Source organism: Myotis yumanensis, unplaced genomic scaffold (assembly GCF_028538775.1).
Source record: "Myotis yumanensis isolate MYYU_CA2020_CCGP unplaced genomic scaffold, mMyoYum1.0.hap1 SCAF_1, whole genome shotgun sequence".
NCBI classification, from domain to species: Eukaryota; Metazoa; Chordata; class Mammalia; order Chiroptera; family Vespertilionidae; genus Myotis; species Myotis yumanensis.
The window spans coordinates 82511108-82538647 of record NW_027223752.1 but is presented as its reverse complement, the minus strand read 5'-3'; the positions used below and the strand labels follow the sequence as shown (position 1 = coordinate 82538647).

Here is a 27540-nt window from a genome sequence, read left to right as displayed (position 1 = left end):
AGTACCTGCTTATGTGTGACTTGCAGCCGAAAGATGAGATGAACTAAGTCTGGAGGGTCAAATTCATGTGAAATCAAACGGGCCGCGGAAGCCAGAAATTAAAGTGAACCTTATTTTGTAAAAAAGTTAAAACGGTAAATATAGTTAACCCCACTTGTTAAAATATAAAATCTCAAATTTTCAGTTTCCTCTGCAAAATGAGTTGGAGGGGAAAGGGGTTGAACCAGGCAATGCTTTTGCGAGCCTTTCAGCACTGACATCCTGGGATATTACACGGGGTTCAAGACTTCAGCTTGGGAGTAAAAGGCTGCTAAACTTCGTTTACTTTATGTACTTTAGTCCATTATTTTAGTCTCACCCCCCACCTCGCCTCATTCTCCCCACCTCTCCCTTCGTTCTCTTCCCAATCACCCGCTCTTTTTTGACTGTAGGATTCCTCCCGAGGGTACCTACAACTTAACGTGGGGCCCGAGGAGTTACCCAATAAATGTTTGCTGAATGAATGAATACCTGTGGGCTCAGGTTCTACCGCGCTTACTCATAAGCACCTCCATGGCCAGCTCAGGGCCCTTGTAGAGGTCAAGTTCACTCGCTCCCTACTCGCCGCACTTTCCTCCTCCAATAACCACTTTAAACTGGTGCCTGAGCAGTTATTCGCTGCAGTGGTTTTCACTGCTGGTGGACTAACTTGACTTGTTCTAATGATCTGGGACAGGCATATGCAGTCAGAGTCAGGGCCGAGCTGGTGCTGAACCTGGGGAGCGCCAGGCATTGACGTAAAACAGAACCAGTTAATCTTTGAGGAGCAAAGAGAGAGCGCGGGAACCCTCGGATAGCTACGCGGCCCGCCGTAAAACCTCTCCTCTACTTCCTTTCACTGTATCTTGTTGCCAGAGCAACCACGAGCGTCACTAACGTGACTGCAAAAATAGGATAGAGAGAGGACACGTCTCCTGCTCTGACGGAAGATCTATTGCGCAGGCGCATTAGCTATACTGGCGGTACTTCTGTCAGTCGATGTATTCTGCGTCTGCGCATTGGTTGTTTCGCGCTTTGGCCCACCCTACGCCTGCGCAAATTGGCCAATCGGGGTGGGTGGAGCTGGGTTACAGCGTTGCGCACGCGCGAACGCTACATCCGGTGTGGTGGTCGTTTCCTCTCGGAGTTTGGCGAGTGCAGGCCGGCGTATCGATCTTGTCGTCATGTCGGCCTCAGTAGTGTCGGTCATCTCGCGGTTCTTGGAAGAATACTTGAGCACCACTCCTCAGCGTCTGAAGTTGCTGGATGCGTACCTCCTGTATATACTGCTGACCGGGGCGCTGCAGTTCGGTTATTGTCTCCTCGTGGGGACCTTTCCCTTCAACTCTTTCCTCTCGGGCTTCATCTCTTGTGTGGGGAGCTTCATCCTAGCGGGTAATAATTCTATAAGTAATCGCAGTAATAATATTATTGTGGGGCGCTGCTCTTATTCTCACAGTACTCTTTATGTCAGACCACCGCTTCGTGAAGTTGTGAGAGGAGCCTGCATTGCCCTCTTTTTGTGAATGGGGAAATTGAGGCTCAGAAAGGTTGTCACATACCAAATACCAAAAAAAGCCGCCTCGTAGCTGGAATTAAATCTGTAAAACATCGACCTTCATGCCGCTGCTCAACCTGGTGATCCACATCACTTCATTTTGGTCCAGGGAAAAAAGTTCATTCCAATTTTCACTTAGCTTTCACATCCTTTTAAGGTTGGTAGACTTTTAAAATAGAAAAACCGAACTCTGAAGCATCTCCTCACCTTGACCTAATCATTACCAATCTCCGGTGAGATGTTTCAATGAACAGTGTAAGAAATATAGGGTGTCCCAAAATTCACGCAAGAAGTAATTTTGATAGGAAACACAGGTTTTATTAAAAATTGTAAATTTTTTATTGATTCATAAAGTATACAGTGTAGGGTTATGTATGGAATAACACATCAGATAAATGGCCTCCACGGCTGTGCTGGCACATACGCAAAGCCGTGGTCTTCATTGGTCTTCATTGTTCCTGCACCTGGACCATAAATGGTACTTGGTAATGCTTATGAAATTGAAGGGATTAAAATCAAAGGGCAACAGATATTAGAATCTGATTCAGTAAACCAAGTAAAATTAGGCTTTTATTTTTTGTTGTTGTTAATGCTCACCCAAAATTCAAATCTTGCGTGAATTTTGGGACACCTTATAGAAGCATGGGAGCTTTGCTTGTCGAATCATCCTTTACTTGACTTTGGCTTTTAGCTGCTCCTGCTTATTTCTTGTGGATGAAGATGTTGTTTCACTATCCTGAACTCAGTTTTTATTCACATAGTTCTATTTTTTTATAAACCAAAGAGTCACCCTTGACTTTTTTAAAAAAATATTTTAATTAATTTCAGAGAGGAAGGAAGAGGGAGAAGAGAAACATTAATGTGAAAGGGAAACATGGATTCGCTGCCTCTTGCATGCCCCCGACCGGGAATTGAGCCCGCAACCCAGGAATCCAAATGGCAACCTTTTGGTGCATGGGATGACGCCCAACCACCTGAGCCACACTGGCCAGGGCACATAGTTCTATTTTTAGCATTATTATTCTTTCTGATTCTTGTAGACTGCCATATGTAATGAGAGCTGACTGTCCTCCATAAATTTTTGCCAAAAATCTGACCTTGTTTTCTTGAACAGGGATTCAATGAATACTGAGTCCAGGATTGGGTCAGGGAGTGTTAGCTAGTCCAGTTTATAGGTGGCTACCACATGGACTTTGTCAGTCACTGGTATTGTCTGCTACATGACTTTGAAAACATACTAGAATTCATGTTTGTTTGTTTTTTTCCCCCCAGTGATCATCATCAGGCAAGCCATCATATTTTAAATCTAATCACATTGGCATTATGGTAAAAGCTTTGGGGATACATCAAGTATATGTCCTCAAATAGTTTACAGGCTATTTAGGGCACAGACAAAATATAGCATTAGAATGGTCTGGAGACTTCATTTACAGTGGAGACTTCATTACAGCTTTAAGTATAGATCTGTAGAATGCTTTTACACATTTAAATTACTAGTTCAGACTCAGATAAACTCTACCTTCTCTCTTTCTTAGAACTTAAAATAAGTCCAAGGACTTAATGACTTATGCACTCACCGGGTCTGGCATTGCAGTTAGCCTATTGATCAGTTGAATATTTCATTATCTTTACGTTTTGCCTTAGATGACCAAGACCTGGTTCTCTGTGGCAGCATCTTGGCCTTCAGGAGTTGACAGGGTGCCATCATCAGATGCATCAGATACCCTACCCTCTTTGCTATAGACTCTTCCTCCCCTTACCCCAAATTCTGTTCATGACTAAGAATTTTTATTAGCCGGATGGGAGAAGGAAGCTTGAGAAGCTCTGGTGAATTTTGTTTGGTGATTTTGTCTTTCAGGTCTGAAAAGGGTAGGAATAGGGTAGGACCTAAAAGCTGATTTAAAAAAAATAAGACATCTCTATGCTGAAATCACCTGGGCTTCATAAGTTTCTAGGGTTAAAATGACTCCTCAGGGCTACTTGGACTGCTAGAGTTGTATGCTAAAACCAGATTATTTTTTTGAGCAGATAATTTTTCCTTATGCCAAGTCCTTTGAGGCTGTTGTGGCTAAAGGAGAATTGACATATTCCCTTCCCTTTTCCCCAATGAGAAGTCAATGGCTTGCCATTGAATAGAATACCTAGTGAAAGGGCACTTTAATAGTGGAGTCAGTTTGGGGGGGGCCAGTGGATTTCAAAGCTGTTAGATACTACTAAAAGGTAATTGGTCCAGGGAAATGACAGCTCTAGGAAAAGAAAGGATGACAATTCACAGTTACCATAGAAGGGTATCATTTACATTTCTTTTGATAGCATCAACCTTACTAAATCCTACCTGCTCTTCCATTTGATAGCCCAGGTACTCAACTGGAGACTAGTTTTAAGGGGAAATATGTATTTAAAGTTTATCTTTTGTTCTGATTGTTGGGAAGGGAAACCTTGAACCTATTTATGGTGCTGATGTTTCTCACTTCCCTGTGGTTGTGTTTCCTGTTGGAAGAGAAGTGAGGAGGTCAGTTTGGCTGAGAAAGGGAATTGTAGGTGATTATGTTGATTGGTAGTACTGCATGCTGGAACTTTGAGTGCACAGGCCAAGGAATTTGAATTTTATCTTGTAGGTAATAGGAAAAAATCTAAGGATTTTTTTTTTTTTTCATTTGAGTAAGGGAGAGACTTACAATTGGTGTTAGCATGTAGGATGAATTGGAGGGAAATGTTCCCTGATTTCTTTTTAGCAGTCTGTTCTCTTCCATTCCTTCTGTCTGCATTTATTTAGCATGCGTTCTTTGGAAATTGATCAGTACATTTTAAACCAATATAGAATGCTACCACACTTTTAAAAAGACTAGTGTTATTTGGGCCTGATGAAAATTGTCTGATTCTCCTAGTCCTTCATGCCTTGGAGACTTACCCATTGTTTTAAGAAAGAGCCAGAAATTTTCAAGAAAATTGCCATTGAGAAATTTTTTTTGGGGGGGGGGGGAGGGTAGGGGGTCAGTGGAGGGATCAACAGTGTACAGTAAAGTAGGCTTTACAAGGACCTCAGAGGTAGAATATTTTTTTCTTCACTACAGATTTCAAACATCCTCAGCAGTTGACTTTATATTGCGGTTAGATATCTCAAGAGGAGGACATCTGTCCCTTTTCCAGACTAACATTCCAGTGTTAGGTAGCCCTTCTAGTTTCCTTTTTTACCTAACTGAAATCCCTTTCTGTTCATTTAAAGCGCTTTGTAGGAGGGATAAGTGGAAAGCAAAATCTTAAAATAAGTCTTTGATCTTGAAATAATTTTTTAAAAAAAATATTTTTATTTCAGAGATAGGGAAAGGGAGAGAGAGAGAGATAGAAACATCAATGATGAGAGAAAATAATTGATTGGCTGCCTTTTGTGGTTTGAGCCTGCAATCTGGGCATGTGCTCTGACCAGGAATCAAACTGTGACCTCCTGGTTCATAGGTTCACACGCAACCACTGAGCCGGCTGGGCTTGAAATAATTTTAAAAGTCATTTCACAACTTTGGTCTATTATGTTCTCTAATCTATATGAAACAATTTTGGATAAAAAAATAGTGTTTCCCCTTGTTTACAGATGCAAAAGCAGTTTGATTTGAAAGACAAGGACGTCTACTCCAGAATGTTTTCTGAAAGTAGTTGGGCTGTGTGGACCAGGGGGTCTGCATTTTGGAGAGAATTATCCATCAGCTTTATGGACCTTTATATTATCTCTCATAACTGCTATCCAAGAATTTGGAAGTTTGCCAACCTTGTGCCTGAGAGTCCTCTAAATCTCTCATATCCATTGCTGCCACCTCTTTTTTCCTCCCTCCCTCCCTTCTTTTTCTTTATTGATTAAGGTATTACATATGTGTCCTTATCCCCTCATTACCCCCCCTCCCCCCACACACACACTCATGCCCTCACCCCTGGTTTCTGTGTCCACTGATGATGCATATATGCATGCGTACAAGTCCTTTGGTTGATCTCTCCCCCTTACCCCCACCCTCCCCTACCTTTCCTCTGAGGTTTGACGGTCTGATCCATGTTTCTCTCTTCCTTTCTTTTTTTTTGGATTAATCCTCACCTGAGGATATTTTTCCATTGATTTTTAAAGAGAGTAGAAGGGAGAGGGAGAGACAGAAAGAAATATTGATGTCAGAGAGACACATCGATTGGTTGCCTCCTGCATGCACCCAACCAGGGCCGGGGAAATCTGCAACCAAGGTACGTGTCCTTGACCGGAAGCCAACCTGGGACCCTTCAGTCCTCAGGCTGACACTCTATCCACTGAGCCAAACCAGCGAGGGCTTATTTTATTTTATTTTTTAAAATTTTTATTGTTGAAAGTATTACGTATGTCCACTTTTTTCTTCCATTGACCCTCTCCAGCTTGCCCCGCCCCCTGCCCCAGACCTTCACCACCCTGTTGTCTGTGTCCATGGGTTATGCACATACCGATATGCATTGCTACCTCTTTATCCTCAGTTGACTCAGGCTCTTATTTAGACTGCTGTAAGCTTCATTACTAATAATCTCCCATCCTCCAGGACCTCTCCCTCCAGTCCATCTTCCACTGTTTGCAAACTTGTTTTGACTTGCAGGTCTGATTGTGCCGCTCCCTACCTAAAGTGTGTCTGTGTTCCCAAGGAAAAATTACAATTTCTTTTCATAGTATATAGGCTCTTTCATGATGTCCTGTTCATATCTCCAGTTTTATCTCTTGCTTTTACTCCCTGTACTTTATCCTCCTGCATTATCAAGTTACTTGTTATTCCCTGAACATCTCAAGCTATTTTACCTTTGCTAGACTGTCTGGAAAATTCGTTTACTTCTTAGACATCTCAGCTCAAGACCTGCTTCCCTTTGGAGCCCTTCCCTGACTCTCCCAGCATAGGTCTTTTCTCCTGTATTCCTATTTCACTGTGTGTGTGTGTGTGTGTGTGTGTGTGTGTGTGTGTGTGTGTGAGAGAGAGAGAGAGAGAGAGAGAGATGGCATTGATACTGTGTTGTATTTGTTTACATGTCTGTCTTCTCTCTGGAAGGTAAAGCCCTTGAAGGTAGGAACTGTCATCGTCATCTCTGCATGCTTAGTGTTTTTAACATTGAATATGTTAAATTGTGAGCATGCCCATAATAATTTAAGGAATACTGAGCAATTTATGTGCCAGATTCTCTGCCAAGGAACTGAGGACTCAACTGCAAAACACAACTGGTCTCTATTCTCTTAGTTTATAATCCATGTGAAAGGTATAGACAAGTAAATACGGATATAGTGCTGTGATGGAGAAGTATTGGTGAGTAAAGAAACACAAATGGGCACTCAGTCCTGCTCTGTGGTCTTGTAACACTTCCCTGGTATGTTTGCTTTCCAAACTATGCTTTATAACTTTTTTTCTCCACTCTTTCTATATTTCCTCTTTTTCTTTATTCTCAGTTGATGATCTTGCTTTATTTTTTCACTAAAAAAAGTAGACAGGAATCCTTTCATCTTCCCACCCAGGAATCAGGAGCCCACCTGCACTTGTATCCCTGCTCTTTGGCTTACTTCCCATGATGGTGGATAAGGTGTCCCTTTCCTATCAAAGGCCAATTCCTTCACTTGTGTGGAGGATCCAGTCCTCTTGCTCACTCAGAGACTCAGCTTCTGCAGTCATCCTTTTATTCTGCATTATTAATTTCTCTCTCTACTTTATCCTTTCACCATACAAACATGCTCTAGTATTGTTCAATTAAAATTTTTGTATTTGACTCCAGATACCCCTCCTGGTATCATTCCATTTTTTTTCTTCTCCATCATCACAGAATTCTTAGAAAAAAATAGTCTAGTTGCTGTTTGTTCATTTTTCATTCATTCCTTAACCTATTCTTGGTGATGGTCTTTTTCCAACACTAAGTGAAACTACTCTTGCCAGATCTAATGGCCATCTACCTCACCTTACCTGAATGCTCAGCAACATTTAGCATTTAATGTAGTTGGCTGCTTTCTTCTGTGTGGAGTACTTCTCGAAACTTTTACTAAACTACACTCACTTTGTTTCTTCTCACCTCATTGGTTTTTCCTTCCTACTGTTAGTGCTAGGTTCTTCTCTGTTGGAGGTGATGGTTCTTGATACCTTCTCTATATTTTGTTTTATAGGTAAATTTAAATAATGTCTATATAACTACACCTACCACATTTATATTTTTAATTCTGACCTGTTCCCTGAATTCTAGATTAGTAAATCCAGTTGCCCACTTGACATCTTCACTTGATGTCTGATATGCAACTCCAGATTGAACCTTCTCACCCAGTCATCTCCCTCAGTCTGATCTGTTATACTAAGACATGTCAAGATTGTTATTGCTACCTGGAATGCTCTGCCCTTAGATCCTGTCTTTCAAATTTTGGCCTTCTATAGCACCTTCTTTGAGAGGTTTGTGAACACCAAATAAAAAATAGCTTCCCAGTCACTCTCTTATTACCTTGCTTTATTTCCTTCATAGCACATATCTCTACATGATATTTCCTTGTTTATTTGTTTACTTATGTACTGCATGTTTCTCTCCACCTGAGTATAAGTTCCTTGAGAGACAGATATTTGTCTGTCTTGTTCTGTGCCATATTCCCAGCACATACTAAATGCTCAGTTAATTAATTAATTATAGTATTTAACCTTTATTGCTGAAAGTATTACAGATGTCCCCCACTTTCCCCCACATTGCCCCCCTCTACCTGGTTCCTGCCTCACCCACCCCAGCCCTTCACCACCCTATTGTCTGTGTCCATATGTAATGCATATATGCATGTAAGTTCTTTGGTTAATCTCTTCTTGGTCCCCTTTCCCCCTTCCCTCTGAAATTTGTCATTCTGTTTCATGTTTCCATATCTCTGGCTCTATTTTATTAATTAGTGTATTTTGTTCATTAGATTCCTTGTTCATTTATTTTGATTTTTAGATTCAATTGTTGATATGCATTGTCATTTTAATGTTCATATATTTTTAAAAAATATATTTTATTGATTTTTTACAGAGAGGAAGGGAGAGGGATAGAGAGTTAGAAACATCGATGAGAGAGAAGCATCGATCAGCTGCCTCTTGCATACCCCTGACTGGGGATGTGCCCGCAACCAAGCTACATGCCCTTGACCGGAACCGAACCTGGGACCCTTGAGTCCACAGGCCGACGCTCTATCCACTGAGCCAAACCGGTTAGGGCTAATCTTCATATTTTTGATCTTTTATTTCTTCTTCTTCTCCTTTTCCTTCTTCTCCTCCTCCTCCTTCTTCTTCCCCTTTAACATTCCATGGTTTGGTGGTGATGAACTCTAGCTTTTCCTTGTCTGGGAAGCTCTTTATCTGACACCTTTGAGTCTAAATGATAGCTTTGCTGGATAGAGTGATCTTGGTTGTAGGTCCTTGCTATTCATTACTTTGAATATTTCTTGCCATTCCCTTCTGGCCTACAAAGTTTCTGTTGTAAAATCAGCTGACAGTCATATGGGCACTCCCTTGTAGGTAATTAACTGCTTTTCTCTTGTGCTTTTAAGATTCTCTCTTTGTGTTTCACCTTTGGCATTTTATTTTTTAAAAAATATATTTTACTGATTTTTTACAGAGAAGAAGGGAGAGGCATAGAAAGTTTGAAACATCGAGGAGAGAGAAACATCGATCAGCTGCCTCCTGTACACCCCCTCCTGGGGATATGCCCACAACCAAGGTACATGCCCTTGACAGGAATCGAACCTGGGACCCTTCAGTCTGCAGGCCGATGCTCTGTCCACTGAGCCAAACCAGTTAGGGCACCTTTGGCATTTTAATTATCATGTGTCTTGGTGTGGGCCTCTTTGGGTTCATCTTGTTTGGGACTCTCTGTGCTTCCTGGACTTATATATACCTATTTCTTTCACCAGGTTAGAGAAGTTTTCTGTCATTATTTTTTAAAATAGATTTTCAATATCTTGTTCTGTCTTCTCCTTCTGGCACCCCCATGAGGTGACTGTTGATACGTTTGAAGTTATCCCAGAGGCTCCTTACACCAGGGGTCCTCAAACTATGGCCTGCGGGCCACATGCGGCCCGCCGAAAACATTTGTTGTTTTTTTTTTTTTTTTTTTTTTTTATAAATATATTTTATTGATTTTTTACAGAGAGGAAGGGAGAGAGATAGAGAGTTAGAAACATCGATGGGAGAGAAACATCGACCAGTTGCCTCCTGCACATCTCCCACGGGGGATGTGCCCGCAACCCAGGTACATGCCCTTGACCGGAATCGAACCCGGGACCTTTCAGTCCGCAGGCCAACGCTCTATCCACTGAGCCAAACCAGTTTTGGCACATTTGTTTTTTTACTTCAAAATAAGATATGTGCAGTGTGCATAGGAATTTGTTCATAGTTTTTTTTCAAACTATAGTCCGGCCCTCCAACGGTCTGAGGGACTGTGAACTGGCCCCCTGTTTAAAAAGTTTGAGGACCCCTGACTTACACTATCTTCATATTTTGGTTTCTTTATTCTTTTGCTGTTCTGATTGGGTGTTTTTTGCTTTCTTATATTCCAAATCACTGATTTGATTCTCAGCATCCTCTACTCTACTGTTGATCCCCTATAAATTATTCTTTTTAAAAAAATATATATTTTATTGATTTTTTACAGAGAAGAAGGGAGAGGGATAGAGAGTTAGAAACATCGATGAGAGAGAAACATCGATCAGCTGCCTCCTGCACACTCCCTACTGGGTATGTGCCCGCAACCAAGGTACATGCCCTTGACCGGAATCGAACTTGGGACCCTTGAGTTTGCAGGCTGACGCTCTATCCACTGAGCCAAACCGGTCAGGGCTATAAATTATTCTTTATTTCAGTTAGTGTATGTTTCATTTCTTACTGGTCCTTTTTTTTGCTGTTGATGTTCTCACTAAGTTCTTTGAAGTTCTCATTAAGTTCCTTGATCATCCTTATAACCATTGTTTTGAACTCTGTATCTGGTAGTTTTCTTGTTTCCATTTCATTTTAGTTCTTTTTCTGAAGATTTCTCCTGTTCTTTCATCTATGACATGTTTCTTTGTCTCTGCATTTTGGCTGCTTACCTGTGTTTGTTTCTATGTATCAGGTAGATCTGCTATGTCTTCTGGAATTGGTAGCATGGCCTTGTATAGGGCCCAGTGGCTCAGCCTCCCCAGTCACCTGAGCTGGGCACCCCTAGTGCACCCCTCTGTGAGCTGTGTGCACTGTCCTATTATAGTTGAGCCTTGATTTATGTTGGCGTCACTGGGAGGGACCAACCCAGGCCAATCGGTTGCAAGGATTGGTTATGACTATAGTGGAAGATCTGCTGTGCAGGGGCTGACCCTGTGGAGTAGGACTTGCTTCAGTGGGGCTTTGATGCTCACCAAGTCTGCCCCTTGAATGTGTCACCAGTGGAGTTGGAAGGGTTGTAATCCGGCGGTAGTTGAAGTTGACCAGTGGGTGCACTGGCTCTGAGGCCTTCTGGGAGGTGCAAAGTCAGCCTCTGCCTATGTCCTGCATGGAGCCATCCATTTCAGATTCTGGAATGATGAGGTAATTCATGCAGCTTCCCTCCAGTGTACTCAGCCCTACCACCTCTTGGGCATTTTTTGCACTAAGTGGAGTGTTGGTCTTTATGACCTTCAGTCCTTTGTATCTCAGCAGGACAATATACTTATATTGTCATTGTAATAACTTGGGTTACTGGGATCATGATAATGATAATACATCAATTTTCATACCTACCTTCATGGGGAGCTTCTCTTTTCTTTTGTCCCCTCATATTTCCTGAAACACTACTCCTGTTCTCCACTCCAATAGCCACTATTAATAATTTGGTATTTATTCCTCCAGGTTTTCCTAGAGTCCAACTAAAACAAATGAGAAAATAATTCTCTCTCTATCTCTCCACCCTCCCCATTTTAAAAGCAGAAATGTGGAATGGAATACTTCTTTTTCATGTAATATGTCTTAGATATCTTTACTGTCAAGCTATATTTAAATCATTCTTTTGAATGATTGCATGAAATTTCACTGCATGTATGTAGTATAATTTATTTAAATCCCTTGATGACATTTTAACTTTATCTTTTTTTTTCAATGTTACTAATTTGCTGTTAGAACGTCATCCTATATAATAAAAGCCTAATATGCAAAATGACCGAATTGTGGAATGGTCAGCAGGGGGCGGGGCCAGCAAGTGGGCCAGCCAAGGTGGGTGCCAGCAGGCAGAGGGAGGGGATGGTGAAGGGGGGGGTGGGCAGAGGTAGCAACTGGCTGTGGTGGAGGGGTGATTGGAGGGCAGGGCTGGCTGCTCGCTGGCGGGCACTGTCCCCTGATCGGCCCACCGGTCACCTCCCACAGAGGGAGGTCAGACTGTGGCTTAGGCCCCTGAGGGTTCCTGGTCAGCGAGAGGGTGCAGGCCAGTGAGAGGGTGCAGGCCGGGCTGAGGGCCTGCTCCCCCCCTCCCACTGAGTGCATGAATTTTTGTGCACTGGGCCTCTAGTCGTTCTATAAAAGAAATTCCATAGTCAAAAGGTACAAACATTTTAAATATTAATGTATTTCCAGTTCTCTGAAATGCATGAACCAATCTGTACTCCATCCACAGCAGGATTTTAATTGGTTGCCCTTGCTTTAGTCACTGTCCTTTATATTTTCAAGGGTCCAGGTACTTGAAAAGATCAGTGGTGCTTCTACATTGTTCACATGTTTTAGCATAATGAAAATTGTTGCTGAGGTGATGGATTATGGAGAAGTAGACTGGTAGTTTTCTGACCTTTGGATTAGATCTCAGTTCATTTCCTTTTCTTAGTTAGTGATGGGATGGATGTTAGCCTGAAGCAAATTTGAGTTTTCTTAAGCAGTGTAATCATTTATCACAGGCATAAAGGTATTTTTGGAAAGTGTATTCCTGGAGCTCCCTTTTCATGTCAAATGGTGACTGTGGCTAATGTATCAGGTTGGAATCTTTAAGGCTGTAGAATGTGGAGAGTTCTCTGTCAAGTTAATGTAGCTTAGGTCTTTTGCCTTTTTTGAGATTAAAGATTTTCTACAATTATGAGGTCCTCACAGATAAGCATTTCATGTTTATAATTTCTGCTATCCAGTATTCACTATCTGTTGAAAATAATTTACAGTTTCATAACTTTTTGTCATTCAACCCAGCCCCATTGTTACTGCCCTCAACTACTTTCTAATCTAGGTTATAATTATAAACTTAATCAGGAGATAAGAGGAGTTCTAAAGATTTTTTGGTTATTTATATATATACTAGAGGCCCAGTGCACAAAAATTTGTGCACTGGTGGGGGGGAAGGGAGGCCCTCAGCCCGGCCTGTGCCCTCTCACAGTCTGGGACCCCTCGGGAGATAACGACCTGCTGGCTTAGGCCTGCTCCCGGGTGGCAGAGGGCATGCCCAATCCCTAGGTGCAGCCCCTAGTCGGGCTCAGAGCAGGGCTGATTGGGGAGTTGGGGTGCCGCCCCCAGTCATGCACAGAGCAGGGCGGATCGGGAGTTTGCAATGCCACCCTCAGTCACGCTCAGGGTATGGCTGATTGGCGGGTTGGGGCACCGCCCCCTATCACACTCAAGGCAGGGTCGATGGGGAGGTTGCCGCGCCACCCCCTGTCACGCACAGAGCAGGGACCATCAGAGGGGTTGGGGCTCCGTACCCTGTCACGCACAGAGCAGGGCCAATCAGGGAGGTTGGGGCTCCGTACCCTGTCATGCACAGAGCAGGGCCCATCAGGGGGTTGGGGAGCTCCCCCCTGTCATGCACAGAGTAGGGCTGATAGGGGAGTTAGGGCACCGCCCTCTATCACACACAGAGCAGGGCCGATCAGGGGGTTGGGGTGCCGCCACTGTCACACTCGGTAGGGCTGATGGGGAGGTTATGGCTCTACCCTGTCACACACAGAGCAGGGCCTGTGGTGGTGGGGGGGTTGGGGGCGCTGCCCCCTGTCACACACAGAGCCGCAGGCCGATCAGGGGGTTTGGGCGCTGCCCCCTGTCACACTGATCCGGTGCCAGGAGGCCTCGTGGCTCCGCTGATCCCGGTGCTGGGAAGCATATTACCTTTTTACTATATAGGATAGAGGCCCGGGGACTGGCTGGTTTGCCCTGAAGGGTGTCCTGGATCAGGGTGGGGGTCCCCACTGGGGTGCCTGGCCAGCCTGGATGAGGGGATGATGGCTGTTTGCAGCTGGTCACACACCCTTCAGGGTGGGGGTCCCCACTGGGGTGCCTGGCCAGTCTGGGTGAGGGGCTGAGGGCTGCTTTCAGGCTGGCGGTTGTTGATTGAAGCTCCCAACCTCTCCTTTTTTTTATTTTATTCTGGGCCAGCTTTAGCTCTGGCTCTAGCTCTGAGAGCAGGTATCTGGTTTGTTTCAGTTCTATAATCGAAACAATGTATAACTCCAGCTCTGAGATCCCGGCCTTCTATATTTGTTAGAATGTTTCAAACTGCTACTCAGAGGCCAGCAAGGCAGGCGGGGAACATTGGAGTCTGCAGTCACTGAAGCAAGCAAGCCTCCCTGCTCGCTTCAGTGCATGGCTGCCGGCCGCCATCTTGGCTGACAGTTAATTTGCATAAGGATATGCTGATTAGCCAATGGGAAGGGTAGCGGTCGTACGCTAATTACCATTTTTGTCTTTTATTAGTGTAGATTTTCTGATTAAGCCTTTGTTTTTAGCGTAACTCTATGAGATTATATTTTTTCCTTTCACAAATAAGTGCATAATACTTAAGTGTACAACTTGATGGGTTTTTAAAATTTAATCTTTTTCTTTTTAATGTATTTTATTGATTTTTTTACAGAGAGGAAGGGAGAAAGATAGAGAGTTAGAAACATCGATGAGAGAGAAACATCGATCAGCTGCCTCCTGCACATCTCCTACTGGGGATGTGCCCGCAACCCAGGTACATGCCCTTGACCGGAATCGAACCTGGAATCTTTCAGTCCGCAGGCCAACTCTCTATCCACTGAGCCAAACCGGTTTTGGCTTAAAATTTAATCTTTATTTTATTTTTTCCATCATCATTTATCCCCTCTATGCTCTCTTCCATCTCCCTCCCTCTGCAATCACCACACTGTTGTCCATGAGTTTTATTTTTTCTTTTTGCTCAGTACCCTGAAACTCCCACCCCTACTACATCTGTCTTTCTTGATGAGTTCTATAGCTTGATGATCAAGCTATAGAACATTACCAGCACTCTAGAGACCTCTACCTTGCAAATTATTAGTCATCCCTACCATGAAAGAGAAAAACCACTAATCCTGGCTTGTATTTTACCATAAGTTGGTTTTGCCTTATTTTAAGCTTTACATAAATGAAATAATACGGCATGTATTTTTTGTGTCTGGATTATGTTGCTCAACATTATACTTGTAGAATTTAACCATGTTGTGAAGATTTTTGTTTTGTTTTTTGCTGAGCCCCTTCTTCCCCCCAGTTTTATGACATACATCACTGTGTAAATTTAAAGCATACACCATGATGGTTTTATTTACATATACTGTGAAATGATTACCATAAAGATTCAATTAACATTTATCTTTTCATATAGATACAATAAAAAGGAAAAAAGAAACGAAAAAATTTTCTTGTTGTGATTAGAACTCGCTTAACAACTGTCTTATATTTCATGTAGCAGTGTTAGCTATAATCATCATGCTGTACATTACATTCCTGGTACCTACTTATTTTATAACTGGACTAGAGGCCTGGTGCTCGAATTCATGTACCAGTGGGATCCTTCGTCCTGGCCTGCGAGATCTGGCTGAAACTGGCTCTCCAACATCTCCTGAGGGGCCCTGGATTGCGAGAGGGCGCAGGCCAGACTGAGGGACCCCGCCATTCCACAATTAGGGCTTGGGAGGGATGCAGGAGGTTGGCCAGCTGGGGAGGGACCTTGGGAGGGCTCCAAAGTGTGTCTGGCCTGTCTTGCTCAGTCCCGATGGGCTGGACCCCAGTAGCAAGCTAACCTACCGATTGGGGCGTCTGCCCCCTGGTGGTCAGTGAACGTCATAGTGAGTGGTTAAGTGGCCTTAGCATATCATTAGCATATTATGCTTTGATTGGTTGAACGGACGACCAGACGACTGGACACTTAGCATATTAGGCTTTTAGTATATGGAAGTTTGTACCTTTTTACCAATTTTCTTCCAATTTCCCCTCCCTCTTCTTTCTTCATATATAGTGTTTATTGTATGCATATGCTATAACTTATCCATCTTACTGTTGATAAACATTTAAGTTGTTTCCAGTTTGGGGTTGTCATGGTTATCATACCTGTTAGAATGGAATTGTTGGGTCATTGGGTATGTATGTGTTCATTAGCAGCCATTTGTTTTATACTTTTAGATGATAATTTTTGTGTTTTGCTTCTTGTGTAGTTTGTCTGAGAATACAGATCAACCCACAGAACAAAGCGGATTTCCAAGGCATCTCCCCGGAACGAGCCTTTGCTGATTTTCTTTTCGCCAGCACCATCCTGCACCTTGTTGTCATGAACTTCGTTGGATGAATCATTCCTATTTGCTTAATTGAGGAGTGGGAGACTAGAAGAAGGTAAGTGGTAATCATAGCCTTTGTCCCATCATGTTGATTTTAGAACTGGAAATTGGATGGGGCTGGTTTTGATCTTGGCTGGCAAGGTTCCCACATTGGTGATAAGACGTTTTTGCAGAATTTTTTATCAGTCTGCAAAGTATGCATTAATTTCATCCTGAATCATCAGTGCTGCCGCTCTTGGTCATTGCCTTCTCTTCTCACTGTTTTGAAAATCATTAAGATAACAAAATGGGAGCTTGCCTGTAGCTAATACATAAATTTCTGCACCAGTAACTCCATGAAAATAACTCTGAGATCTTAGAAGAGACAAAAATTGTAGATTTTGCTTTCAGATTTGCTCTGTAATTTATTTCTGATTTTGATCTTAGATGACTTTAAATGTTGGGCCATTGTCCCCATAGTACCTAGTATAGTGCTTACACCTGACTGACATCCAGTATATGCTGAATGAGATAGTAGCCATTTGTTAATATATGCGCTATAGTAGAAATAAAAGGAGAAATTGGATTAGTTTGGGAGAACACTTTAGAACAGCGGTCGCCACCCAGTGGTGTGCGGACCACTGGTGGTCTGTGAGGTCCAAAAGGTTGGTGACCGCTGCTTTAGAATATAGGATGATATGCCATTTGTTTTATTTGCCATTTTTCCTTTTTTAGCAGTAGAGCTCTTTTTTCCCTAAACAAATTCTTATATAGGTTTTCCACATATAAAACAGCATTGTAGCTAGAGTTGTTTTCATGAACAAGTTGAAAAGCCCTCTTTGCTTGGACTTTCCTTTATGTGTGGTATGCCCTCCTGTCCACCCCTCCCTTCCAAGCAGAATCCGAAAGCTCTAAGAAATAATGTGTGCTTCCAAACTCTATGTAGGAACACTTATTTTATATGTATGGAAACAGAGGTCCAGAATAATTCAGTGGCCTTCTCTGGCCACATAGCTAAGTGATTGCTGAATAGTACCTTAGACCGGTGATGCTGTTGGTCTTGTGTTTTTCCAGTATTCTATGTAGCTACTGATGAATGAATGTACTATTTTCTTTGCCTTTAAAAAAAAAATATTTTTATTGATTTCATAGAGGAAGGGAGAGGGAGAGAGAGATAGAAACATCAATGATGAGAGAGAATCATTGATTGGCTGCCTCCTGCACGCCCCCTATTGGGGATCAAGCCCGCAACCTGGGCATGTACCCTTGACCAGAATCGAACCCAGGACCCTTCAGTCTGCACGCCAACTTTCTATTCACTGAGCCAAACTCGCTAGGGCTTCTTTGCCTTTTCACTACAAAATTTAGTGTTGTATTGTTTACTGGGTGGTACAGAAAAGAGAATCTTAGGAAATGTTATCCTATTTGGGTCAAGACTATTCCAGGACCAACTTCTTTCTGTCACTACTTGGAAAATTATCATTTTTGTACTGATCAGAAATCTGACATGAGAGTTAGAGCAGCCATGTACTAAGTGAATGCAGTAATGGGGCAATTACTATTCAATTTCTGGTATGAATTAATTAGTTACTTATATTACATAGATCCTTTTTTTATTATTGATGAAAAATAGTCTGTTAGTTAAGTAAGGTTTCATTTGCTTTTCAAAGCTTCTTTATTGATTTTTTAGAGAGAGAAGAAGGGAGTGGGAGAGAGAGAAAGAAACATCAATGTAGTAGTGAAACATCGATTGGTTACCTCTGCACACCCCTACGGGGGATCAGGCCTGCAACCTGAGCATGTGCCCTGACCTAGAATTGAACTAGCAACTTTTCAGTGCATGGGACGACACACAGCCAGCTGAGCCACACCAGCCAGGGCTAAGGTTTATTTTTGATAAGGTACAGAGGTTGCTTATTTCAGTGAAAAAGTTTGGAACCACTTCTTTCTACTATTCTAATACAATTTAACTCTTTGGAGAACTGATCAGGCCTTCAGTTGTCCTTCCCCCTCCCCCCTTTTCTGTGTGCTAGTCACTGCCTTATTACTGGAAACACAAAGGAAAAGTAACGTATGGCTGCTACCTTATAGCAGTTAAATACAGCATAGTTCAAGCCACACTCCAGATGTGGACAATGTACTGTGGGAGTCTAGAGAAGGGAGCCACTGTGCAGAGGCAGCAGACAAGGTGTCTGACCAGTGGTAACTCTGAGTACAGCTAGAAAGCTGACCCACCAACATTGACCTTACGCCTGCAAATATCATGAGTAACTAACTCTTGGGCTTCCTGATAGAAACTTTGCTGGAAAGGTCGTAAGTCTTCTGATTGCCTTACTCTGAATTTCTCAAGTTATTTTTTTCTAAATGGGCCATGTGTATGCTTAAGAAAGGGACAGCACAAACATTTCAAGGTTGTTCTCTGGGCTCAGGCAGATACCAAATCATGGAGAATAATTTCCTAGGGCTGTCATCATTGGAGGAGGACCTTGCTGCAGAGAGCTTAGTATTTCAAAATTATGACAAAAACAGTCGAAAAAAAGCAGGCTCAGCAGAAACTGCGGACTGCAGACTATTATAACAACCTAGAGCCACCTGTTCAGTTGGGAATTATGGTCCCAAGGTGCAGCAAAATCTTCCCATCCCAGATTGCAGTGTTAAATCATCTCATAGAGAGTATGTTCTCCCTGGGGGACTGCCCAGGGGTTTTCCTAGAGATCCTTTATTTGACATATACTTTACTGTACTGTCAATTTGTAACATACATCATTTGTCCTTTTTATGTGCTTCTAACTCAGTTCTACGTGCAATGTGACAACACTTTGAAAACAGTTTTCCAAGTGAGTTCTCAATATTTATACCAACTCATAAGGTAGAACGAAATAGATTGAACATTATTGATACTTGCCATGTACATTGAGAGTTGGGTATAAAAAGAATGAACATCTGTAGGGTACTGCTTTTGCATGAATTTGGAGGTGACATTTATTTATTTATTTATTCATTTATTTATTTATTCCTCACCCAAGGGTATTTTTTCCATTGATCTTTAGAGAGTGTGGAAAGGAGGGAGAAAGGGAAGAGAGAGACAGAAAGAGACAGAAAGAGAGAGGGAAACATAGATGTGAGAGAGACACATTGACTGGTTGCCTTCTACATGCTCCCTGACTGGGCCAGGGATCTTACCTGCAACCAAGGTACGTGCCCTTGACTGGGAATTGAACCCGTGACCTTTCGGTCTGTGGGCCAACACTCTTACCACTGAGCTAAACCAGCCAGGGTTTGGGAGTAACATTTAAAACAAGCAGCTACTCTGAAAAAGGCAAATCAAACAGATATGGTATTGAGTTAAAAAATATAGATTTATTCCAAGAGAAGTAAGGAAGTTAACATTAACAGGTAGTGAGAGCTCACTGTAGGCCAAGCGTTAAGTGCTTCTTATTCTGTCTTATTTTCAAAATTACCTCATGAAGATAGGCTTGCTAATTCCATTTATAGACGAGAAACAGGTTCGGAAAGGCTTGCTGGAAATCTTGTAACTATGAAGTCTGATAATCCAGTCTGACTTCAAAAAAATTTTGTATTCCATTTTTGCTTAAGGTTGTTTACTATTTGACTATTGAGGAGTTAAAGAAGTGTGTTTAAAAGTTACCACAGTTATTTTCTCACTATCCTCCCCCTCAAGCTTTTCTTTCTTTGTTTTTATTATGACAATTTAAAAATACCGAAAAGTATTGAGAACAAAACAGACACCCAGGTGTCTACCACCTGGATTTAGTGGATTTTGAACAGATTATAAACATTGTGGATTCAGCTGAAGTTCCCTTTAAATTCCTCTCTAGTACCAACCATTTCCTTCCCTCTGCTGTAAGACTAGAAGTCCCTGGCAGTTTTTTCAGCTAGAACTCATGCCTAGACCTATCAAACACAACCTTTTCCAAACTTTAGTCTTTTTTAAAAAAATATATATTTTTATTGATTTCAGAGAGGAAGGGAGAGGGAGAGAGAGAAACATCAATCATGAGAGAGAATCATTGATTGGCTCCCTCCTGCACGCCCCACACAGGGGTTGGAGCCTGCAATGGAGCATGTGCCCTTGACCAGAATCGAACCAGGGACCCTTCAGTTTTCAGGCCGAAGCTCTATCCACTGAGCCAAATCGGCGAGGACCAAACTTTAGACTTTATCTCCCGAAAGCATGTCCAAAGATGGTATTTTGAGAAATGCTGTGGTAAAAGCTACTCACTTGGCAGCACTGCCTAAAGATCGCTATTCCAGTGGTCAAGAATAGATTCAATATTTTTTAGATTATCATAAAAATGTAAATGCAAAGTGAAAAATGCTCCTAGTAAGCTTCTGAGTTGGGAGAATTCATGCACATTTAAAATGATGGTCAGTGATGTTCAGGTACTTAATGGCGGTAAATCTTTTTTGAATGAATGCATAATACAGAATATTTAAAAATTTATATACTTTCTATAATTATTTTGTTTTGTTTGTTCATATCTCTTTGTGCAATTCTTTTTTTTTTTTTTTTTTCCGAATTAAAGAGTCACATTTATTGCAAATCCGGGACTATGAGGGGGCATCTTGCTCTCCCAAATCTCATAGTGATAAGATGGCCGAAACACCAGGTTTATATAGGCAGAGATCACAAAGGTATTGATTACATCCCAGGGTTTGGAATGAGGAACCTGATTTGCAAAAAAGCAGTTTATAGAAGCAAAGCAGCATGTTATCTAAATTATAGTTTTGGGTCTCTGGATCACTGAATTGACAGAAACACATTATCTAGAGCCCTCGGGTCTGGAATGAGGAACCTGGTTTTCTTTCTTTTTTTTTTTTTTTAAATATATTTTATTGATTTTTTACAGAGAGGAAGGGAGAGAGATAGAGAGTTAGAAACATCGATGAGAGAGAAACATCGATCAGCTGCCTCCTGCACACCTCCCACTGGGGATGTGCCCGCAACCCAGGTACATGCCCTTGACCGGAATCGAACCTGGGACCCCCCAGTCCGCAGGCCGACGCTCTATCCACCGAGCCAAACCGGTTTCGGCGGAACCTGGTTTTCAAAAAAGCAGTTTACAGAAGCAGAAGCAGTTTCATGTTATCTAAATTACAGTTTTTGGGTCTCCAGAACTTTGAGTCAACAGGCACACGTTAACTGGAGCCCTCTGACCTTGGGAGAATTGTGCTGTTCTTCCCAGGTAAAGGAAAATGTGCTTTCTAAGACCAGTATGACCACATTACAATCAATAGGGTATTCAATCAAATGGGGTGATTTATATAATTCAGAAAATCAAAATAACTTTTCTATTGTTAAACAAAGCAAATAAGTACAGAAGCCAAACAGCAGGGTTAAAGTTAAACTATAGTTTCTACCTGATATGATTGCTACCATACTTCATTCCCCACTCATTTTATGTACATGAGTCAAATCTTGGACTCATCCTTATTAGTTAGGGGATTGTACTGCCCCCTAACTACAAGTAGTTTGACCGAATTAATTTTTCTAAACTGCCTGCTTGGCACATTGTTTTCTATTTACTCACCCCACTGCTTTTAAGGGCATTAAAAAAAAATGGCAGAGTGAATCTCAGTGTCCCAAAGGGAAATGAAAAAAAGAGGGACATAGCCACCATTAGGTCATAGTTTGGGAGGAAAGTTCCTGGACTTGGGCCCTGGATCAGAGGGTAAAGTGAAATGGGCTCAGAGGGTCATACCTGAGCTTGGAAGTGTGCTCAGCCTGGTGGAGACTGGATAATGTTTGATAAAACCTTGTTAGTGTTGCTTTTTATAATAGAGGCCATTCTATCACAGGTCTCTCAAAATTCATAGTGTTTAATCCTGGATGGAGCAAGGGGGCTATAAGGACTGGGCAGAACATAATTCTGACAAGCAGTACTATTTACAAATAAGCAATTACTGTTGGCTTTTCAAATTCATCAATGAAGTATACCAATCTAGAGAATTATTTCAGGATAGGAATGTAAATATTATTCTTTAGGTTCTACTGCCACCTAGTGGATTATACATTTCATCTGCTGAGAGATTGTACTGCAAAGCATAAGAGAAGTTGAGTGTGGGGGAAGAAGCTCCTGCTATCTTTGTGATAAAACCTCTATTTTCCAGTCACCGGAGGGCAGCAGAGGTCCAAATGGGCCTAGATGCTGGGTGGGGGTTGCTTTACATTCTGGCCAGAAGTGGGCAGTGTCGAGTTAGTCATAAAGGCCATGAGCCATTAAGTGGCCCAAGGCTTTTGTCACACAGCAAAGATCCTGTGCAGGGTTTATTTCCTTTTCTTGTCAGTTCAGGAGCTCCCTTTTGGTTTGTTGACCTGTTTTTGCTCTCAACATGACCTCTCACTGGCAATAATCTTTAATTTTTGTTGGGAGGAGCTGTTTTTTAAGAATATTTTTATTGATTTCAGAGAATAAGGGAGAGGGAGAGAGAGATAGAAACATCAATGATGAGAGTCATTGATCGGCTGCCTTCTGCATGCCCCCTACTGGGGATCAAGCCCACAACCCAAGTATGTGCCTTGACTGGAATCGTACCCAGGACTCTTCAATCCACAGGCTGATGCTCTATCCACTAAGCCAAACCAGCTAGGGCAGGGAGGGGCTGTGTTTTATTTATTTATTTTTAAAAAATATATTTTATTGATTTTTTACAGAGGAGGGAGAAGGATAGAGAGTTAGAAACATCGATCAGCTGCCTCCTGCACACACCCTGCTGGGGATGTGCCCGCAACCAAGGTACATGCCCTTGGCTGGAATCGAACCTGGGACCCTTGAGTCCGCAGGCCGACACTCTGTCCACTGAGCCAAACTGGCCAGGGTGAGGGGCTGTGTTTTAAATTTCATTTATTCTTTGATACTTAATTTTATAGTGAATTAGGTTTAGCCACCAAAAAAGAACTATTCTAAATTTGTAGAACATATTTTGAGCTAAACACAGCATAATCTTTTTCAGCCCCTTTTTTCCTCAGAGGGCGAGATTAATCCTTTACCTATTATTCTTAAAACCTTGAATCTGCTAGTTGTATTTAGTATAAAACACTAATTGCTGACTCTCTAATTGGTGATTGAGCTCTCTTTTGTATTTGGTCCATTTAAAGTTGAGAGGTTGAGAGGGAGGGAGGGAGAGAGGGAGAGAGGGAGAGAAGAGAGAGAGGGAGAGAAAAGAGATCTGTGAAGTTCATTGTTGCCCTAACTCCCTGCCTTATTTGCTTTATTTTTTTGTAGCTTGATGATTCCTACTCCTAGTCATCTTCGGTCCCAGGTTGCATAGAAGCCTCTTCTGGGGCTCTGGGGTCCACTGTTCATGCCTCGAGTGCTGTACTTATCATACTGCTATGAAACTTTTGATTCACTGCCCTGTCTCCTACTGAGGGTTGGGGACCCCGGGGTTAGCACAGGCTAACAATAACAATGTATATTTGTTGAATGAGTGTATGATGACTAAGTCATCTTTAACGGCAATAAAATGCTATATAAAATAGCTGTATCACCAGTCATGCAGATGCTAAGACATGTGGAAACTTCTGTGGGAGAAAGAAGCCAAGGCAAAAATAAACATGCGACTAGAAGGGGGAAGGCTTGCATTGTGGAATGACAAGTAAACTTGTCCTTCACTCCAAGTTTCCCTGTCTGCACAGTGAGGTGATTGGACTGGATGTTGATCATTTTCTTGCAGCTGTTCAAGCCTTTGATTACTAGAATTCATGGGTTCCCATTGTGTTTGAGGAGGATTGGCTATTTGTATGGATCCTCAATTGGGCTTTGCTTTTTTTTCCTTCCCCTTCAATTGTTGGCTTTTATCCATATTATCAGATTCCCATCATCTATTACAGGAAAGTTAAAGTGTGACTGTCTGTATCAAAATGCATGATGTTTATATAAGGCCTTTTATAAAATTAAAAAATATTTATAAAATGTATTACAGTTGTCACCAGGCTTGCAGGACTCACATCCGTTCCTCATACACTTTTACACACCGGATCCATGTGATCCTCACAGCCCATTCTCTGATGGAGGTAGACAAATAGTAGTCTTCCTGTTTACACATGAGGTAATTAAACCGTTGTGAAATTTAAGTTGACTTGTCTAGGCCCTGGAGCCAATAAGTGACCGAGTGGGAACTTAACAGTCATTGTGACTCAAAAATTTTATTTCCCTTCTCTATTGTGTTCAAAGACTTTTGGATGATAAATAGATATATGTCTTGTTAGAAGGTTTTTTTTTTTTTTTTTTTTTTTTTTTTTTTTTAATAATAATATTTTTTTTTTTTTTTAATTTTTCTCTTAAAGTATTACAAAGGGTATTACATAAGTATCCTTTCCCCCCCCCCTTGACAAACCCCTACCCTCCCTTACCCCCCAGTGTCTTATGTCCATTAGTTATGCTTATATGCATGCATACAAGTCCTTCGGTTGATCTCTTACTCCCCTCCCTCCTGTCCCCCAACTCTCTCTGGCCTTCCCACTGCAGTTTGACAATCAGTTTGAGGCAGCTCTGCCTCTGTATCTATTATTGTTCAAAAGTTTGTAATGGTTGTTAGAAGGTTTTTGTTAAAAATATTAAACTTGCTTTTTTTTAAGTGGAAAAAATAGAGAGGTTGATAAGAAAGGATGAAGTCAGTCTATCTAAAATGTATTGAATGTTTGAAATGAAGCCAAATAGCTGAGGAATCGAATTTTGAATTCTATTTAATTTTAACTAAGTTTAAATAGTCACCTCTGGTGAGTGGCCATGGTGTGGACAGAGTCGCTCTGGACAGATTTGTCCAGCTCTCAGGTTGCAGTTTCCTTATCTATAAAATGAGAGGATTAGATTAGCTGATCTCTAATGCTCCTTTCAGTTTTAGAAATATACAGTCTGTGCCTTTTGAAATTGTAGTGATTGAAATTGAGCTTTGAACCTAGAATTTCTGCAGCATGGTCTTTGATTCACATTTTATCTATTTTCAGTTTTAATTGGGTGACCAGGATCCAGATGAGATTGGATTTGAAGGAAAAATCAGTATTTGAGCATATCTGCTCAGAGCTAGTGTCTGAAGAGAGATGGTGCTGGAGGGGAATACAGATTCCAAATAGAAATGACCCTGTCTGGCATTATCTTTTGTATCTCTACAGAGAGTCATTATTTTCAACAGTTCTTTGCGTTGTGCCTTGCTTTCTTTTACGATGATTAGAATAGACTGATCAAGTGGTACTGTCTTTTCTGCGTGAGTGAAATAGACTGAAGAAGTCATGCTAACTTTTCTCAGTAGGTGTCTTTCATTTTACATTCTTGATATCAGAGGAGGAAATTTTATTAGTTTCCTGAAACCTTTATTTCTGGGTTAGCAGTGGAAACCATTATTCTGAGCTGTTGAGTAGTCCAGTTTTACTGAGCTAACATTTCAAAGAAGCCTAGAACTTCTGCTTTTAGAATACTGTCTGGTAAATATATTTTTGCCTTAAAAGAAGAGAGCATATCTTTGTAAATAGAATTTTCTGAAAACTATTATCAAAGAGACTTACTGTTATGAGTCATTTTTGCCTTCTGGATAAACCAGCTCCAGTGTTTCGGATTTAAATATTTTAATATCAGAGCATCTCAAAACAACTTTTATACTAAACTAGGATTTCTTTTATAATTGTAAAAGTGTCAAAGCTCTTCACTGAAATAACCTTATGTTGTAGTTCTCTCTCACGTCAGCCATTAGAACTGATATCATATTAATTCATAGTTTGTTGCTTTTAAGAAACTTGATGGAGTGAAAAGGTGAGTTTTAATAGGTCTCTTTGTTCTTGTTTGGCATTGTGGATACTTTTTGTTGTTTTTGTTGTTTCTTTACACGTATCACAATTCCAGTGATGTAGGAATGTTCTGCACTTATGTAGCATTTCTCTAAATGCCGTTGTTAGTGAAATAAAAGCACTCTGGCTAGAAGTCCAAGATCTTTTTTTTAAACCTATGATGCTGAAATCTTCAGATCAGAACCAACACACAAAATAAGGTGGTGCCTTTTTACCTACTGGGGTAGGCCAGCACTTCTGCAGTGTTTCCCAATCTTTTTCAAAGTCATGACACACATATAAGGTTACAGTATTTTGGCCGGTGACGTGGCTCAGTGATTGAGCGTTGACCTATGAAACAGGAGGTCACGGTTCGATTTCCGGTCAGGTCACATTCACTGGGTTGCAGGCTTGACCCCCCAGTGTTGGGCGTGCAGAAGGCAGCTGATCAGTGATAGTATCTCTCATCATTGATGTTTCTATCTCTCCTTCCCTCTCTCTTCCTCTCTGAAATCACTAAAAATATATTAAAAAAAGATATTACAGTATTTTTATGGCTCACTGCAAGAAAGTTGGCTGCTTATGACTAGAGATTTTGAAGCCCGTAGGGCAAGGGGGTTACTTTCTTTAAAAACATTTAAAAAAAATTGATTTCAGAGAGGAAGGGAGAGGGAGAGATAGAAACATCAATGATTTGAGAGAATCATTGATGGGCTGCCTCCTGCACGGCTTCTGGGGATTGAACCTGCAACCCAGGCAGGTGCCCCAACCAGGAATCAAACCGTGACCACCAGTTCATAAGTCAATGCTCAACCACTGAGCCACACCGGACGGGCCAAAGAGGTTACTTTCTGACTACTCTGGAGGCACTGGAAGGAAGCCGTTGGGCTCCACCTCACAGCTACCAGATCTCAGTCTCATCTGATTCTAGCAGCAATGTGGATGCTTCTCGGAGTTATTCTCCACTTTCTTTCTCTAAATAAACTTATCTGTAAATGAAAAAAAATATTTCTTCTGGATTTCCTGTGTTAAATCTGAGATTGAGAATTTTTCTAAACTTTCGCTCTTGAATACTTTCTTCCTTCATTCTCCCCCCAAACTGGAAGTTAATGCTTTATAAGCTTTCTAGATCCAGAGAAGCTCTTTAGGCTAAATTGCTACCTTCTCACCTCTTAGGAGTTGGACCTGAGAGGTTAGAGGGACTTAACGTAGAGGTGTGCAGCTAATTGATCATAGAGCTGGAGTCAGAACCTATGTCTACCAGTTCCTAGTCAGCTTTGCCTTGGTGTGCTGGGAATTCAGATTTGAACATTACTTTTTAAGGATTCTTTTATAAAATGTTTGGTGAAAAATCTTTGGTTCTAGCCTGGCTTAAATATTGCCCAGGATTTGGGGCCTGGTCATAAGACATTTTAAAAAACCTTGGGTGTCTCCTCTTACCTTTCCACTTCTTTCTTTTAGGTTCACTTTTTTATTTCCCCTGGAGAAGAGCTCTTGAGATGGCAGCTTGTTGGACACATGGATGTTCTTCAGAGTTATACTGCCTACTGGCTCAGATTTGGTATGCTGGTGGAGAGCCAGAGAAGTTCCCTTGCTTCTGTGTCAAAACAACTTTGTCCTGAGCATTTATTTACATGACCTCTTCTCCCTTTCTTTATGTAACCTTTTTGCCTTCCAAATTAAACTCCATGCCACTCCTTTCTA

The 27540-nt window shown here is 41.6% G+C and overlaps 1 protein-coding gene across 1 annotated transcript; it reads left to right on the top strand.

The window, feature by feature from the left end:
• The first annotated feature begins 1126 nt into the window (after nt 1-1126).
• Nucleotides 1127-27540, top strand: DAD1 (defender against cell death 1). The gene is made up of 3 exons (XM_070406477.1): nt 1127-1413; nt 15954-16128; nt 27298-27540. The coding sequence occupies exons 1-2, from the start codon at nt 1203-1205 to the stop codon at nt 16082-16084; spliced, it is 342 nt and encodes a 113-aa protein (XP_070262578.1). The 5' UTR covers nt 1127-1202; the 3' UTR covers nt 16085-16128; nt 27298-27540.

What these genes read in the sequence shown, in the direction of transcription:
- DAD1 (XM_070406477.1), top strand. Translation starts at nt 1,203, where the DNA reads ATGTCGGCCTCAGTAGTGTCGGTCATCTCGCGGTTCTTGGAAGAATAC. An exon ending in GGGGAGCTTCATCCTAGCGG is followed by an intron (nt 1,414 to 15,953) that starts GTAATAATTCTA and finishes CTTCTTGTGTAG; the next exon opens with TTTGTCTGAGAATACAGATC.